We start from the raw sequence: 19136 nt of genomic DNA, 5'->3' as shown, positions 1-19136 counted from the left end.
CTTTGTTGGACAGAACAGTCCACCCATTAGTAGTCGTGCTACCACCTCTCAGTCTCTGCTCTTCTATCATGTCAGTTCCCAACTGACTCTTGCAACACTTCTCGGACGTCCCGCTATTTCTCTTCTCAGCCTTGGAGACAAGCTTTGCTGCCGTCTCTCGAAGCCCTGTACCAGCTCTCCAGGTTTCGTTGCAGCCTCTTCTGTCGCCTAGATCTCCCTCTAGTAGTAATACAAAAACATTCTGGCCAATAGAAAACATCTTTTTATGGTCTTCCGTCCATAATCTGCTTTCTGGGCTCCCTGGGATTGTTCTAGGTGTTTATGCTCCAGTTCCTGGACCACTGTTATATGTTCCTTTAGATGTTGGGCTGTCTGAGATGAGGGTAAGACAGCCTCCTCATACTCCTCCCAAGTTTCTCTACGCATATCTAGGACGACCCTCCCACATACACGTTTGAATGGAGAAAAACCTAAAGAGGCTGGTGGGGGGTTTGGGGGAGGGTCGATTTGCAGAATGCAAAGAGCCCAATGCACTATCAAATACCAATTTCGGCCATTGGTCTCAACCAACTTCCTAAGGATGGTCTTTGGGGTCTGATTAAATAGTTTCAAAAGCCCATCTGTTTGCACCTCTGTATACCATCCGCAAAGTGTGGCAATGTGGAGGATCCCGTTCACTTCAGCCATAAGTCTCAACATAAAGGTACTCCCTTGGTTTGTTAGAATCTCCTTAGGGAAACTGACACATGATTTTAAAAAAAAAGGTATAACGTATTTTAAGATCTGCTGAGAGGTTGTGCTCTTTATTGGGAACGCTTCAGGATAACGGGTTGCATAGTCAACAATGACCAAAATAGATTTGTTTCCTAGTCGGGATCGTTCTAATGGGCCAACAATATCCATCCCTAATCTTGAGAATGGGACGTCTATAACTGGAAGGGGCTGTAACAGGGCCGCTGAAACATTGGCCATTGCTGTTTTCTGGCATAGGATGCATGTGGAAATGAAGATTTTAACGTCTGCATGTACACCCGGCCAGTACAATCTGGGTACTATTTGGTTCTGCATCTCGTCAATGCCCAGATGTCCAGATATTAGGTGGGCATGTGCCATTTCTAAAACAATGCGCTTATGGCTTCTAGGCAACACCAACTATATTCTTGCTATTCCTTTGGGGCCAACATCTCTGCGTTAAAGGAGACCTTTATTTACAAAGAAGAAGAGGCCACCCTTTTCTCTACCCTCTCCTACAAAATGGCCTGATGAAAGGCCTCAGTCAATATTTGATTGTTCGATTGTTTGAATGCTAGATCTGGAGCTACTTCTGGGTCTTCATCAAACGGACCTCGCAGTTCTGCACTAACTGAACCACCTTTGTATGTTAATGGGACAACGTCCCCAAGGAGAGGTTCATCGGCTTCCCCAAACCCTTGCTGTCCGGTTCAGAAATTTCTTGCTCGAGGACTTCGACAGATTTCGGAAACAGAGCCACCTCACGCACACCCTGGGCTATTTTGTCTCCAATTTGTACGTGGTAGGATTTCTTCTCCAGATCATGGAGCAGAATCTTCACATCGACTGGTAATCTGGGTCAACCACCCCTGCTACCAGATCTAGTCCATGCCTCCATGCCAGGACGGACTTGGACACAAGCCGTATATATGTGCCTTTTGATGGGGACAAGATTAAGCCTGTGGGTACCAATTGTCGTTCACCACTTTCAATCACTAGGTCCTGACTACAGATCCAGGACAATGACTGCCTTCTCCTGGATGTAAAGCATCCAAACGCCCTGCAGGTTCTCTAAAGCTGTATTACAAAATTGTTTACGGTTTCTATTTCTTTAGGGTTGACATTCTTGTAACTTCCCAGAACCCTCCCAGACTTGTGTGTGTTCCCTTTACTTTCTCCCAGGGAACAGGTTAGTCCTTCCTTCTTCAACTTCTTCCTTTGGTCGACCTCTGCATCACGCCCCTCTGCAGCTTGAGTTAGGGTGGACCACTTCGGCGTAGCTGTCGGACCCCTCGTGACAGGTTACGTCTCCACCCTGGTCTGTCGCTCTCTCCTGACCTATGCGGTTTTGCTGTAGGCTACAGTAGGAGTCATCGGCACTGTGGTCGAACCGAACAGTCCACACACACTAGAGGTCATGGCACCACTTTTCAGTCTCTGCAAGTGAAAAGACACTTCTGGGGTGTCCCGCTATTTCTCTTGCCGCTATTTCTCTTCTCACCCTTGGAGATGAGCCTCGCTGCCTTCTCCCGCAGCCTTGCACCAGCTTTCCAGGCTTCGATGCGTTCTCCTCGGTTGCCCGGTTATCCCTCTGGTCTGATCACAGCTTCCAGCTTGCTAGAACCGCACAGGCTATTGCAGGACGGGTCAGAGGATGACGAAGAACAGTCAGTCTTTGCTTTTCAGTTTAAATATGGGGACGACTAGGGGGCGCTGTTGCGCGCAATCGAGATGGTTGCCTGAGCAAAGAGCTCCGATTCCCTCCCCCCCCCCCCAACTATCCTGGCATTAAATTAATCCTGTTTGGAGCCAAAAAAGACAGTAAATACTTTTCTGGCCTGGAGCCTCAACATGTACTGCAGACTGAGCAAATCTGGGCGAAAACCGCCGTCCCATTACGGAGTTTGCAGCAAACTAAGAAGGGGCGGGCTGACCCGCTGGGCGTGAACCAACGTACAGATCCGGAGGAGGCCTGCGCCACACCGCGGCTGCATGGGCATCGCAGGGCCGCGTGGGGGAGGAGCGCATCTGTGGACCGCTGACAGAGGCGCCCGTTCACCCCATCCACCTACAACATTAATCAGAGGCACCTTACATTTGTGCACGGCAGATCCTGGAAACGGGCGGAGGAGTGCCTGGGTGGTTCTTCTGCTCCTCATGTCGGCTCGCCGGTGGGCGTGCCACCGTCCACACAAGGGCAACTGCCGGTTCCCGGCCAGCTTCCCGCCACTCGCATCCCCCAAGGGGCCGTGGGGGGACTGGCGGAGGGCCGTCCTAGTTGCTGACCCTCTGGTGAGGGGGAGGGGGGACCGGCCGAGGTGAGCAACGGGCTACGGCCACTGCAGGAGGCGGAACGCTCGCCGATATTACAGAGGTACGTGCCCCGCACTGCGAGGGGGGAGAGCTAACACCATCCGGGCGGTACCCCACGGCCCCATAGTGCGTGGGTAGAGACAACCCATCCGAGAATGGCCCAAAAAAACTGAAATCACCCCGTAGACCCATACATTGATGCTAGGTGTGGGACATTGGTGGAGCGGCCCGGTAACGTCTGATAAAGTGAGGGGCTGAGGCCCACATAATTGGAGGACCGTGTTCAACCCCAATCCAAGTCATTACGCTGAGAGAACACGCTGTAAGCTGAAGTTTTGGTCTCCCGGTTATCGAAACTCCAACGCCCACGGCCCTATCCCAAGCAGGCCCCGGCTTAATGCTACGCACTTTTGAATGAATCCGCATTAGGATCCTGAGCCCTGCAGTTTGGGACCCCACATTCGCCGCAGAAGGGTCAAGACACCTTAAAACATCCTAGCAATGGGGTGGCTACACATACTTCTGCCGCAATAGATGATCTCGAAGAGCAGGGGGTACATACGATAAATCATCCTTGCAAGTGGGTCGAAACTGAATACGGGCCTGCCCTCAGAAGGACCCAAATATCTTCCTGAAACCTACTATTGGGCAGAGTCCGGGCCAGAGTGAAAAACCTATCATATAACGAACCCCAGGCAACAACTAGGAGAAGCCCTGGGGACATGGTCCAGCAGCACTGTACTCCACTATCTTGGTAGGAACACTGCCAATCTGCAACAGATCCTAGTACATTGGGACCCAGCAGGGCGGAACATGCAGCCAAGATACCCTACTCACTCAGACAATACCAAACAGTAAAAAAGGTCCCATATCAACACGAGACGTGGGAGAACACAACCCACTCTCGACTACAATCGGCGACACATGGGCCGCAACGAGAAGAAAAGTACAGGCATGAAGAAAACCGGCCCAATGGACTCCTTTGCTAGCTCCCAACCTCATGGGTCGCCCGCCACCACATCAATGGGCACAGTCAACCAGGCTGAGGTGCCAACCGACGCAAGAGAAGACCACCTAATGACTATGGTGCAAAATGGCTTAGCAGCAGTAAATGTTAAACTGGATGATATCGTGGCAACAATCAGTTCCTTGAAGGCTAGAGTGGACAAGGAAAGCTTGCGCATCACGGATGCAGAGAACAGGATCAGCACGAACGAAGATGCTATAACACAACACAGCCAGGACTTTGCACAACTGAAGGGAGATCTACACAAGACCCAAGCTAAATGTGAGGATCTCGAATCGAGATCCAGAAGGAACAACATTCGCATTGTCGGTATTTCAGAATCCTTCTGTAAGGGCCCGATGGAGTGACATGTGGAAAACCTATTGAAATCCCTTCTAGGTACAGAATCCTTTTCTGATCACTTCCTTGTGCAAAGGGCAACCCGCACCCTGGCACCACCACCTAAGCCTGGAGCGCCACCCCACACGATAATTGCACGTTTACTCAACTACAGGGACACGATCCCGAGGCTGTCCAGAGAAAAAGGTACCCTACGTTACGAGGAAAACAGGGTGCACATATACCCGGTTTTTTCGACCAGTGTCCAAACACAAAGGAGAGCCTATGAACTGGTGAAGAGACAACTAAGGCTTCGCCGCATCCCCTACGCCCATCTTTCCAGTGAAGATGTGAATCCAACACGGGGGCAGGTCACATTTCTTCGAGAATCCCACCGAAGCTATGTCATATGTCGAGGCAAATATCCCTATCGGGCACGGGATCAGAACATGCAACCACGCTTGGACAGAGATAACCTGGACTCAGCTGATTGAGTTGGGTCTGCATCGATATCCTTTTACGTGTTGTAAGGCCTTCAACAAGTATGTATGGCTCCAATTAATAATAACTGACAGTTGGGATCCAGAGCCTCTGTTGAAGGAGGCCATGCGGCTGCAACGAGCTACCCTCAGGAGAGTTCCACAGGTTATGAGTGTTATGGGGAATGGGATACATCATCGGGTTGGGGTTGATGGTGTAGGTGGGAATTGGGTACAAAGTTTGGTTACAACTGGCAAATGTTTAAAATCTGAGAGTTTAGTTACATCGGACACGGCTACTATAGCGGATAGCACACACAGACTAAGTCGCACAACTATGACAAAGGAAGACTATGGCGCAGGTTGACAGGGGTATAACTATCAAACTCCTTTCATGAAACATCCGTGGCCTCAACAACCCGATCAAGGCCCGGAAAACAGCAGTTTATATCACCAGACATAACCCCCAGATCATACTTCTACAAGAGACGCATGCACTCGATCAAGTCTGTACTAACTTTCTTCCTAGGTGGGGCCCACTAAGATACTATACCGAATACTCGTCCCATTCAAGGGGGGTTCTCACATTGATCCATCCGGAACTGGGGTTCTGGCTTCGAGATACCAAAATAGATGCCCATGGGAGATATGTTCTGGTCTGGGGGGAGGTGGCGGAACGAGAGGTTGTTATTGTCAACACATTTGGCCCTAATATCGATGACCCCAACCTCTACAGCACCATACATAACTTGCTAACCACTGCTGAAGATGCAGCAGTAATTTGGGGTGGGGGGGACTTCAACACGATCCTCGACACAACCCTTGACCTGTCTTCAACTTCTTCCCGATCCCCTACTAAGGCTGCATTGACCATACGGCAGATAATGCAACAAATGCCCATGGTAGATATATGGCGAGAGCTACACCCACAGGAAAAGTGTTACACTTATTATTCATCAGTACACCACTGAGTCCCGCATTGATTACTGGCTTCTCAGCTCTACCCTATCAAGCACGGTCTTGAGCTGTGAGATGTATCCGCGCACACTTTTGGACCACTCCCCCATAACAATTACCCTAAATATCCATAACGGTACTCCACGTGCTAAATGCTGGAGAATGCCCCCCGGTATACTAAGGGACCCACATGTGTGTGAATCATTACACATCGAAATAGAAGAACTCTTTCAACTAAATGAAGGGTATGTAGACAAGTATGCCACGATATGGGAAACATTCAAAGTGTGGGTGCGAGGCGCAAATTATGGCAAAGTCCACGTGACTGCTGAGGTCTGCCAGAAGGGAATTAGACATGATGGAAGCAAAGCTTGAGCTGCTTGTGTTTGAGCTTGAGTATACCACACATAGCAAAGAAGCCCTTTCGGATATACACTTGACGATGGGTGAATTCAATAAACTAGCTGAACGTGAGATCCAGTACATGACCGCCCCAGCCCGGGCTCAGAGATACGGGGAAAGCAACAAGGCAGGGACATTCCTGGCTCAGATGCTCAAAGCCGAAAGCCATCATACTCCCATAACTAACATTCAGACATCCAATGGGAGCATGGTGAATCGAGATCAAGACATCAATGACACATTCTCTGAATTTTAAAAGACATTATACTCCAACAGAGACACCAAATCGAGAGAGGAGATAACAGATTACTTACATGCATTCAACCTTCCAACACTCACCTCAGAAACACAAATGCTATTAGACACCCCCGTTTCACTGGAGGAAATAACATAGGCAATTAAAGCTTTAACCCCAGGCAGGGCCCCGGGAACGGATGGTCTGGGAGCGGAATTATACAAAGAATTTCAAGACAAGCTAGCCCCGGCCCTGTTGAAGGTCTGGGAAGAGGCGATGGAATGGGGAATATTACCAGACACTATGCGTGAGGCAGTAATTACGGTCCTCTTCAAACCCCGGCAGCCCCCACAAAATATGGGCTCATATAGACCCCCTTCATTCATTAATACGGACGCAAACATTTTTGCAAAAATTCTGGCGACCAAACTACTTCCCTATATGTCCATATTGGTTCACCCCGACCAACAGGCTTCATACCGACTAGATCCACGACCCTAAATTTAAGATGACTCTTCGGAGTAATGGCACAGATAAATCCGAAGGCGAATGCAGGCGTAGCGTCACTTGATGCCGAAAAGGCTTTCAACTCCGTCTCATGGTCTTATCTGTTCCTGATGCACGAGAGATTCAGAATAGGTCAGTATTTTGGAAAATGCGTCCAACTACTCTACACATGCCCGGGAACGAGGGTCCTAACCAACCACACCATGTCATCACCATTTCTGCTAAGTAGAGGTACCAGACAGGGCTGTCCCTTCACCCCCATTCTGTTTGCGCTCACAATAGAACCCATGGCCGAATATGTGCGGCAAAACCACGCACACAGGGGTCTCAGAATGACGGGGGCACCGCAAATAATCTCCCTTTATGCAGACGACACCCTGCTATACATTCGAAATCCCAAAGAAAATTTGGCCCCCATTATGGCGGATATCTAAAGGTTATCTGAGCATTCAGGATAGAAGGTTAACATTGCTAAGTCCGAACTGTTTCCGCTTACTCCCAACACCAAAGACATGACTAACATACAGGGTTTCAAATTGTCCCCTGCGCGTGTCTGCTACCTAGGCATCACGATAGCAAGAGAAATGTGCTCACTATATGCAGATAACCGCAGGGAACTATTGCAATCCATCTCAGTCAAACTACAACTTTGGGCCAGCCTCCCCATCTCATATGGTTGAACATCACTCCTTAAAATGGTGGTGCACCCAAACTATTACACCTTTTCTGCAATATCCCGATCTGGCCGGGCAGAAAATGTTTCACGAAACTCAACTCATTGACCTCTACATTTGCATGGGGGGGAAAAACTGCCAGGCTGAAATGGTCCAAAATTTTGAACTTTATTATCTAGCATCACAGACACACTTTGCGAGACAATGGTTCGACCCGGAGGATACGGCCACACATCTCATTGGAAAGATATGCAGCATCTCCCTCGGACGTACAATCGGTGATGTTTGACCCCAAGCGGAAGGACTCCTGCGAATACGATCCCGTCAGCACCACTGCCCAAGCATGATTTAAGATATATAGAAGGATCGGTCTTACGTCCCCATACGATCCAGAGATACCGTTATGGAATTATCCTGGCAGAACGACTACATTTGATAAGGCACTAGAGGAGACATAGAACCCAAACAAACAATTCAATATGCGCAACATGTTCCCGGGGGCAAGTTCTGCGAACTAAATGATTTTGTCGAGGCAGTGGGAGGGGAACATCTTAAACTTTTTCAATTCTATAGAATGAAAGCCGCCTTCACTGCTAAATGGCCTACGTTCCCGGCGGAACCACCCACACACGAATGTATCGGGGTAATGACGGAAACAGGAAGAGTGTATCTGCACTATACAACTTAGTCCAAACACACGCTGAATCAAGTAACATTAAAGAGGCCTAGGAACGAGATCTGGGAGTAGAACTGTGTCAAACTAGCTCGCCCAGATACTGCCAACTTACTAAACATGTCTCTATGAACTCAGGGTTGCGACTGATCCAATTTAAGATACTAAATCAACTTCATTACACCCCCGCCAAACTGGCCAAGTTCGTAGACAGACACACAGGGAAATGTCCCAAATGCAATACCCCTAAGGCAGATTCGTTTCATATGTACTGGGACTGCCCACCTGTGGCTAAATTCTGGGGGGAGGTAGCAGAAATCCTAGAAGACATCACTACAATTCCGGCCACACCCTCCCCTCGGAAGTATCTATTCGGGGATATCGGCAAGGTGGCAGACACCACCAGACGTCTCTTTAACGTAGCATGCGTAGTTGCAAAGCGAAACATCCTGAAATGCTGGAAATCTACAGAAGCCCCCAGCACAGTTGACTTTTTGAAAGACTTGTCAATGATAAATGAATGAGAGGAACAATTCACTATAACTTTACCATCAGCATGCCGACCTAAGGACATATGGGCACTGTTCCGACTTTATTTATGCAATATGATCCCCGAGGAGGAAAGTAATGTACTGTCATCTTTTTAAAAAATACATGTCAACGATAGGACATATGCAAACAGATATGATTACACTTTTTTTAAATTTGTTTTTATTAACTTTATTAAAGGAACAATATACAACCAGAACACAGTGCTAACAACCCCCGAAACCCTTCCCCTCCGCCCCTTGACACACCGTATCTTGACATTTTCCATCAGTTCTATTAATATAGTTTACATAGACGATTATTGTCATTATTGCCGCTGGTCGGTTCTCAGTTTCTTCCAGTAATGTTCAGCTAATGAATGGCGACACATGCAGGTGCATTCTTAACCCCCTGCATTCCCCAATTAATTCCCCAATTTGGTGCCACCCACCAATGCCTCAAAGTCTCCAGTAGCAGTTTGTTGGAGCAAAGGATGTGTATACGCATCCCACATGCCAGTATCGCAGCATTGTTGCCTGTTCATCGATCCCCATCCGTTCGCCATGTCATTACAATATATAATGTCATCTTTCCATTGTGACATTTTGGGAGCTCTCCCCCTTCCCCACAGCATGGCCACTCTCCGCTTAGCCAGTATAAGGAGCAAGGCTACTAATTTCTGCGTTCTTCCAGGAACTTCTTTTGTGTAGCCCAACAATCCCATCATTGGGTCAGGCTGCAATGTTTGGCCTATAATCCCACCAATCGTTTCAAACACTCCCTCCCAGAACTGTTGTATGTTTGGACAACTCCAAGCAACGTGAAGGAAATCAGCCATTTCTGGTTGACACCTCTTACATCTCCCTGTGGCATCCGGGAAAAATTCCTTGAGTCTAGCGGGTGTGTAATAAAATTGGTGAATATATTTAAAATGGATCAGTTTAAACCCGGCATTAATAGCTCCCTTCCTTATTCCCTCACAGCAGTAGGTCCAAGTCTTCTCCGGGATCTCCCATCCCAATGTTCTCTCCCATTTTTCCCGCGGGTATGGTGCTCCCATGCCCCTGGATTGGATAAACATTGAGTATAGCCCCGTGAGCATATGTCTTCCCATCAGGCCTTTAAGCATCTTATCCAGTATAGGGGATATTGGCGGCTGGTCAGGAAAGGTGCTAAGCACTGAACATACTCACCTTGAGCCTGAAGTATAGAAATACATCTAGGGCTGATAGTGTCCCCCTCAAATCCCCAAGGGACACAAACCTTCCCTCAGGAAACAGATCTCCAAAGCATTTGATGCCCAATTCTTTAGACATATCTACAAAGCATTTCTCGCTAGTAATGGGTATCTCCGGTGTACATACAACTGGGAGCTGGGGTGAGTAGAGAACTCCACCCTTCCTCTTCCGTTCTAATTGAATCCAGGCCTGGCACGTTACCTCCACCAGGTTCTTTGGATAGTGTATACGGCTCGGGGCCAGCAAGATGATCGACCTAAGCAGATTGGGTGCAGCCACCGCCCTTTCCACCTCTACGGGGCTCCTGTCGTGTTGCAGCCTATGCCAATATACCAAAAACCCAGCTTGCGCCACCTCATAGTATGCCTCATAATCAGGTAGAGCTAGACCCCCTTCTGACACGGGAGCCACCAACTTATCCCACGAAACTCTAGCCGGCTTACCTGCCCATATGAATTGTGTTATTGCAGCTTTCAGGTTACGAAAGTAATCCCCGGGGACCGCCACTGGGGCATTCAGAAAGATATAAATGAGCCTGGGAAGCAGCGTCATTTTGACAACGGATATCCGCCCATATAAATTCAGTGGGAGCTTCTTCCACCTACACAGGGCTTCCCTGACCTCGTTCAGAACCTTGACGTAGTTGTTATGATACACCACCAGCGGGTCCCTCGCGATAGAAATGCCTGGGTAGCGTGTGTAGGTCATGTGCCATTGAAATCCCCATGTGTCTTGAAATTGGACCGTCGCCTCAGTTAGTGGGAAAAGCACTGATGTTGACGTGTTAACCCATAGCACGGACACCACCCCAAATCCCTGAACTTCCCTCATCACCGGATTCAGGTTCACCCCGGGGTCCTTAATAAACAGTACCATGTCATCAGCATTCAATGAGATTATTAGTTTATGGTTATATAGCTAGATCCCCTGGTGTAAGTGCACGTCTCTAACCCTTTCAGCCAATGCCTCGACCACCAAAGCGAAAAGTAGGGGTGACAAGGGGCATCCCTGTCGTGTCCCCCTCTCTAGAGGGATGGTCATAGTTAGTTGGCCATTCACCCTCACCCTTGCCGTCGGTTGTGTACACAGCAATTTCACCATACTTATGTAGTGGGCCCCCATTCCCATGCGATGTAGAATAGAAAACATGAACGGCCATTCAACAGAGTCAAACGCCTTGGTGGCGTCTAGCAAGGCGGCCACCAGGGAATCCCCAGGGGGAAACGCCACCATCAGCCCAAACATTTTCCTGAGGCCATATGAGATAGAGCGGCCCGGGATAAAGGTAGCCTGGTCCGCCAATACTATCTCTGGCATGTAGGGAGACAATCGTGAGGCCAGAATTTTCGGTAAGATCTTATTGTCAATGTTGATTAATGAGATTGGACGATATGAGGAGCATTCATTACCTGGCTTATCAGGCTTCAGCAATACCACCACTATTGCCTCTCGCAGTGATTCCGGAAGGATTCCTGCCTCTAAGCTGTGCCGGTACATCTCTAGCAGGTGAGGTGCCAGAGAGTCCACAAAAGGCTTATAAAAATCCGCCGTGAACCCGTCGGGCCCCGGTGATTTCCCGGTCGGCAGCGATTTAATTGCATTCAAAACCTCATCCAATAATAGTGGACGGTTCAGGTGTTCCCTCTGGGCATCCGTGCACCAATGCAGCGCCACCCGATCGAAATAATTCTCAATGTCCACGCGGGGTGCATTTAGATTCGAGGAATATAAGCGGCTATAGACTCGGAAGAACTGCTGAACTATCTCCATGTCCTCAAATTTGTTATTCCCATGCTCATCCGCCATCGCCTGGATTCTTCCTGTGAAATTATCCATTTTTGTTGCCCTCGCCAGGGTTCGGCCCGGCTTATTACCTTCACCATATTGCAGTATATTAGTTGCGTTTCTTATAAAGTTGACTTCCCTTAGCGCTAGTGTTTGAAACTCCTGCCGGTACTTAAGGATCTCAGCCCGAATTTGGTCCGAGGGGACCGAATTGGGCGTCTGCAGCTTTTGTAGGATATCCTCCTTAGCTGCCAGTTCCCTCCTAATTAGTTTAAGAATGCCTGCTTCCCTAGATATGCATTCGCCGCTTATGACACACTTCAAGTGCTCCCAGATTGTCCCCAGAGACTGTACTGAGCCCACGTTTAGTTCGAGGAAGGTATTTAGCGCCCCCGTCAAGCCGTCCCTAAATACCATGTCTGAAAGGCCTTCACTCTTGAATCGCCATGGGATCTCCCCCCTAGTACGACCATCTAATCCCAGTTCGAGAAGAACAGGCGCATGATCCGAAAGGGTGCGAGCAAGGATCTCGACCCTTCTGACCCTGCCCAATAATGATTGCAAAATGAGAAAGAAGTCTATTCTCGAAGCCAATCCATGGGTATCGGAGTGACAAGTGTACTGCCATACTCCCGGGTGTCTCACCCTCCACACATCGGCGACATCCCACAGGTGTGTCACATCATGCAGGCGATTCATCCCTCTATTCCCTCCTCCCTGTACTCCTCTGGATCGGTCTAATTCTGGGTGCATCACAGCATTGAAATTCCCAGCCCAAATCACCTCCCCAGCCGATAAACCTCCAAGCTGCCGATCTATCCAATCAAGGGTCTCTGCTGTGTCCTTATTGGGACCATAGTAGTTAATTAATGTGTACAGCTTCCACTGTATGCTCCCCTGCACCATAAGGCCTCTAACTCCTTCATCCTTTATCACTGCGACCTTATGGTGCATCAGTGTGCTGACCCCCCCTGGCGTATGTGGAGTAAGACAAAAAATACCTGTTACAGCCCAATATATTCCCAAAGGTAGTTTCATTATCCCTTGTTTAATGTGTCTCCTGTAGGAATGCTATTTCAATCTTGTGCCTCTGCATATACAGCAGTATCTTGAGGCGTTTTATGGGGCATTTCAACCCTCTAACATTCCACGTGCAAAATTTAAGTGATGCCATATCTCAATCTAGTACTTGTGCAGCACGCGTATTGACCCAGCATTCCGAGTCGGTGTGGCGGGACAACTTTACAAGCACCCGATTCGAGTGTGCCAAGCCCACCCTCCCCGCCACCAACAACCCCGACTTGTCAGTGAACGTGTGTCCCCTCCCCTCTCCCCCCTGCTGAACCCCAACACTTCCAAGCCCTCCCCGCTCCCCCACCAACAACCACCCCAACTTGTCGGTGAACTGCCCTCCCCCCGTGCCCCACCCCCCCTTACACCCCTCAATCCCCTCACCCCCGCCAAACACCCCAACTTCTTGGCTCGCACTTCACCCACAACATACTTGTACTATGCTCTCGCTCGAGGGGTAGCTGCAAGCCCGACCCTCTTCAGCACCCTGGCGGATATACTGGCCACTAACTTATGAATTTGAACCCTAGTCTTACTCGTCACCACGCTGCCCCCCAGTTTAGGCACTCTCTGGCAACACATTAGGCATTATTTCCTCCTTGTCCAGGGGATCCGGGTACTGTATCAATGAAGGAGGAAGCCTCCTCCGGGGTCTGAAAGAATAGAGATCGCCCTTCATGCTCAACTCGCAATTTAGCTGGGAATAGCATGGCGTATTTCATGTTCCTATCCGCAGCCTTTTCTTGACATCAATGAATGTCCTCCTGGTTGCCTGTACCTTGTCCGAGAAATCCGGGAAGAACTTAATAGTGTCTCCTCTGTATGAAAACGTCCCTTTCTCCCGAGCCTTCCGAAGTGGTGTCTCTCTATAGCGGGAATTCAGCTGGCGGGCAATTAGCGGTCGGGGCGGTGCCCCAGGATATCGGCCTCCTTCCACTCGGAATCCTATGCGCACGTTCGACGATGAACATCGGGGAGAACCCCTCGGGACCCAAGGCCTGCTGCATTATTCCCTCCACTAGGGACTCCATGTTCCTCTGATCAGCTGACTCCAATAGGCCCACAATCCTGATGTTATTCCTTCTCGACCTAGATTCTATGTCTTCCTGCTTCTCCTTGAGCTCTCTCCCGGCCCTCTATATTCCTGTTGTGTCTCAGGAGACCGAGGCTGTCCCATCCTCCACTCTCGACAGTCTCTCCTCCGCCTCGTCAAGTCTCTCGCTGTGTTTGTCCAACCGGACCTGCATATGATCTACTGCAAGTTAATTTATCTAGTTTCCTGTCAAGGGACTGTATACTAGACTGCAACTGCGTACACATGGCCTTTATATCCTGAAATGCAGCTGCGGGATCCGGGGGGTGAGCGTCCAAGGACTCGTCCAATGCACCAGTGCTTTTGGCTAGCAGGACTGCGTCGAATTGCAGTTTTGATTGCTGCTTACCACCTTTGCCAGGTTTCAACATGTTATTTGGTTGGTGACCAAAGCTGTCTTGACTTACCATGGGGTTCAGAGACAGATTGTCTTCGTTCCCTCGGTGCGTCCTCTGTTCGTATACAGGATCTAAGGGAACCCCTGGACACGACCCAGGTGCGTGATCGCGGCCCCAGGGGCAGCCCCGGGTCCCGGTGCATCTCCCCTCACCCCAGTTTCGGAGGTGATGTTATATTGGTAAGATTTGGGCATCATCGTCAGCCTACGTGATGGGATTTCACAGGGGTTGTGCCTCCCAATTGCATCCTCATCCCCAGAAGAGCAGTCCCTCCCCATGAGATCCTCCCACAGGTTACCACCCCTAGGGAGACTATTGGTTAGCGGCCTCACCTCCCTAGCATCATAGGAAGGGATTTTCCCCAGAGAAGTGCATGGGTCATCCATTTATGAAAGTGTGTTATAAGCACAAAAGGACCAGTGCATACATGCATCAATATTGTGTACACACAGAATTATTACATTCCCAAGGTTGTGACACAATCAGAAAGAAGTAAAGAGAACATATGTTTTGCACCATGCAGTCAATGTCAAAAGGTGTTCCGACTAGCACAGAGATTCCCACGGATGTGGTACCTTTGATGTAGATAGTATGGGTTGACATATAAGTGTATGGTGGGGTCAGAGAAGTGCTCCAAAATGGCAATGCGAGTTTGGCCTGTGGTAGGAAGTGTTCTCAGGTGGGCTGTGAGGAGTAGTGTGTGCAGTGACAGGTGTGGCTAGGGCTCTAGCTCTCTGTTTCTCACAAGTTCCTATGTGCTGGGTTTTATTGGTTTACTATGATGTAGCCTGACTGAAGGCACGAGGGAGGGTTGGTGTTACCCGCACATATACTATATATCTCTCTCTGGGTAGCATGTGGGTTTATTAATGTCAGAATAAACCTCAGAAGAAGATGCTGAATACTAGATTTATGCATGGAGCCATGCGTGTTGGTTTTGCAACTGCTAGAGAGAGAAAGCCTTAATCGAAGTCTTAATGTTAACATAAGAGGGAACTAACCGTTACATTGAGTCATTAGATTAATAATAATTTGGACAGCTGTATTAGATTGCCAAATCGTACAGGGATGGGTGTATTCCAGTCGCAAGTTGGAAATAATTGGGGAACAAAAGCCTAAAATGGTGAGGTTCATAGTCCAGTGTGTTTCAACCAATGACAAGGTTGGCCTGTAAGATAGAAATAGATAACCCTCTTCTTTTTCTGTACTGCATTAAGCTATTTTAGAGCATAGGTGCACTTATGCCCCCACTCAATAGAAAGCATCTTTATAGCAAGTTGAGGAGCCATAGTCCCATAGGATGAACATAGTTTTAGTGACACCAGAGCTTGGTTTTAGTAATTCTAGTTCTGGCAACTGTGACAATTTGGCTCTGTGAGGGGTCAAAACTGATAGACGGACACAAAGTTGTAATTTTCTCAACATTTGTCATGTTTATAAAAAATAATGGGGGGATGGGATAAAGGCCTATCTGTCCCTATTCTAACAAGAATGATCCTACCTATAAAACTTAAGCTGAAGAAAATTGTGCCTGTGTCCAAATATATCTGACCCTCACACTAACATACAACCAAAATGTGTAAGGTAAATGTATCGATTTCCAGTTCAACAAAAATGTGCAAAAGTTCAAAAGTATAACTCCAGCAAAGCAATCCTTGTGTCCAGGATTGGACTTCCTTCCCCTGAATCAATTCAGGAAGACGCTTTAGAGTTCTGTTCTAACAATATTCTATTGAGTTCAATGAAAAATGTCTCTTTCCTCCAACATGTCCCTGAAATTGCCAAAGTAAATGTCTCTTCCATAGAACACTTGTTCAAAACCAACGCAACTGTTTCCTGTATTCTTCTCAAGATGTCAAAATGATTACTTAGGATGTAACAACAGTTTTTCCACAGAATACTTTTCTCAAGATGTTAACACAAGTGTTTCTTTCATAGACGGTTTTTCTTAGGTGGTCAAAGTAAGTGTTTCCCTCACAGAATACTTTTATCAGAATGGCAAATCAAATGTCTCTTGTTTACAATAGTTTGTCAGGAGGATAAAGTGTTTTCTTTCCGCAACACTAAGTAGCAGCACCCTTTCCGGACCGGTAGACTACAACTGTGCCTGCCGACACCATCTAGCGCGGCAGGTCTGACCTGCCGGCCGCAACTGCACTGGTAGGCACAGCTGTCATGGAAGCTCTGGCACTGTTACTAATGGTGCCAGTGCTTCCGAGTCCCCATTCTCATGGAGTCCTATCGGACTCCGCAGGAAAGGGAGCTAACATTTTCCGGCGCCTGACATCGCGGCCCGCCGGGACTTGTAATGTCCCAGTGGCACCGGGATATCAGGCACCGGAAACAGTGTTACAGTCCGGCGGCAAACAGTCGGTAGAACTGGCGGTTTACCGCCGGCCTTGTAATGAGGCCCACTCTTTAGAACGACAAGTCTTTATCCTTTACACAACTGTTTCTTTCCTGGTTTACTCACCTGCCAGGAATGGATTCCACATTACACAACTGCTCCTTCCTTGGTTCAGTCGTCTGCCAGGAATGGTTTCTACTTTGCACAACTGTTAAGGTATCTCTGCTTGTGGCAAGAATTGTTCCATGTTTCTCCACATCGACATCCCATATGAGGAGAATTATACAAAATGTGCCCGGTTCTTTGCTTATGGCAATGTCGGTTCCAGGTTTCCCCAAACGGACATCTCATGTGAGGAGAATTGTACCCTTTTTTGCCCTTTTGTTCTACTTGGTCAGTATTCAAATTGCTTCACCAGGTGTCATTTAACTTTATAACACTTCCCTGGGCACTAACTTCTTTTGGTTGACTCATTGGTTCAACGTGTATCGATAACGAAGAACCGTCGATGGGCCAGTTTCCCCAGCTACACAGTCTCTTCTTGGTTCCTGCGCCTCCGCCAATGGAACCGTCTCTGTTCCACAACACTGTCTCATCCGGTCCTGCAGCAGTTGACTTTCACTGAAGTCCTTCTCCTACTGTGCAACATCTCCAGGTGGGTGCCTGTGAGCTGCGTCCTCCTTCAGCACGGCGCACCACTGTGACTCTGCTTAAAGGTAGTCTCCCACTCGTGTCCTCCGTGGCTTTCCGCTCCTTCTACTTCCTCCGAACTGCGACCACCTCCTCTCCTTCCACAATACAGTGCATAGCAATACGCACACATTTTTAAATCTCCCTCACGGCTGATGATTCTTCAAACACCTAGTCTGCATCTCTAGCTCAAGGTTGTACCTGTTCCACACAGACTTCCTCTCTCCTCTTCTTCGTCCCAGTACAAAAGATATTATGGGAATTGAACCCATATTGTTTTTAAGCTTTCCAAAGCTATATTGTTTCAAATGCTTGTTGGAATTAAGTTGATCAGAAACAGGGGCCGTGATGTGAACTCATGTGTAGTAATATTGTGTTCAGCACTCTTACCCAGGACAGAACCATTATAATCAAGGGTTGTCAAATGGGACTCATGTGTTTCTAAAGTGTAAAGCTTATTCGGTCGATGGGGTTTTTCATATAATGTTCTTTGGGTTTCAACATGGGAGGTACTTGGGAAGTGACAGCATGCCATCAGGCATTTGGGGATGATAGGATCTTCATCTTCACAGAAGGAAGAATACCACGTCTCTCCCAAGGGAGTCCCTCCCGCCCACCCCCCCGGACAGTGATCTGCTCCCATGTGATCCTCCCTCATAATACCATCCCCAGGGTCGGGATCAAGTAACGTCTGCCTTCCCCTGGCCTCATGGGAGGAGATTTTAGGCTGGGGATCAGCGATGACTCTGCAGGATTCATCACAGCTCCTACATTTCATAAGTTTCCTGGAGTGCTACACCAGTGGCCTATCACCCCTACTACCTCCCATCTGCTTCTCACCAGTAATTTGTGTGATTCATTCTTTCTTTATAAATCCTACTAACCTGGAATAGTTATTCTGAGTTAAGACCAGTTTGGCCGGAGCAGAATACAGGGGATGTAGGAGAAGAACAATCCAAGACCTATGTACCTTGGCGGCCCTGGACAACATAGGACACAAACTCTCCCTGCTAGGTGAAAGCAATCCAGCACTTAGATGGAGGTCTGTATGCTTGGGGCGCCAGGTGTCTGAAGTGTGCATGTGTATGCCCTTTTCTTACCTGCAATCCGATGTGCACTGCACCACCTCCTCCTGCCCTTTCCACAGCTGTGAGAGTGAGATTGGATTGGCAAAGCCCGAAAGAGATTTAGGGCAGCTGAAATCCCAGAAGTACCAGCCTGCGATGGGCAACAGCAGCAGGCATGGGAGAACCAGGAAACAGATCCAGCGTGGGGTAGAACTCTGAGATGCACAGTGGGAGAGAGGGGAACAAAAATATGGCACTAAGACAAATGTATAGGGTGGCTGCTGCATCTACATGAAGACATGAAGGTAAGTAATATTGTATTATCCCATGGAATCACCACGACCATTAAATCGCAGCTATCCTCAAAGGTAAAATTCGGTCTAGCTGCTCACATAATGACTCTCCTGTCTCACATACTTTGCACAACTCCCCTGCCATTAGAATGCAGATATCCCCCATGATAGGATTGGGTCTGGCTGCTCACATAATGTCTCTCTTTACTTCACATATGTGCACAGCACCTCCGCCATTAGAATGCAGCTATCCCCCACATTACAATTCTGTCTAGCTGTTCACTTAATGTCACTCCTGCTCGACATACT

General features: G+C 48.3%; 1 protein-coding gene across 2 annotated transcripts in view; it reads right to left on the bottom strand.

Moving 5' to 3' along the window:
* Positions 1–19136, bottom strand: part of LOC138567224 (5'-3' exonuclease PLD3-like) — a 323411-nt gene that overhangs the window by 232961 nt on the left and 71314 nt on the right. For both annotated transcript variants that reach the window (XM_069645213.1, XM_069645212.1), the window contains one exon: positions 18568–18749. In XM_069645213.1, coding sequence (XP_069501314.1) covers positions 18568–18749 — 182 coding nt within the window. The remainder of the gene's footprint in view (positions 1–18567; positions 18750–19136) is intronic.

The sequence above is a fragment of the Ambystoma mexicanum genome, chromosome 2p (assembly GCF_040938575.1).
Source record: "Ambystoma mexicanum isolate Mex_15411 chromosome 2p, UKY_AmexF1_1, whole genome shotgun sequence".
Lineage (NCBI taxonomy): Eukaryota > Metazoa > Chordata > Amphibia > Caudata > Ambystomatidae > Ambystoma > Ambystoma mexicanum.
Note: the sequence above shows the minus strand (reverse complement) of the source record. Positions and strands in the feature narration are given on the sequence as shown.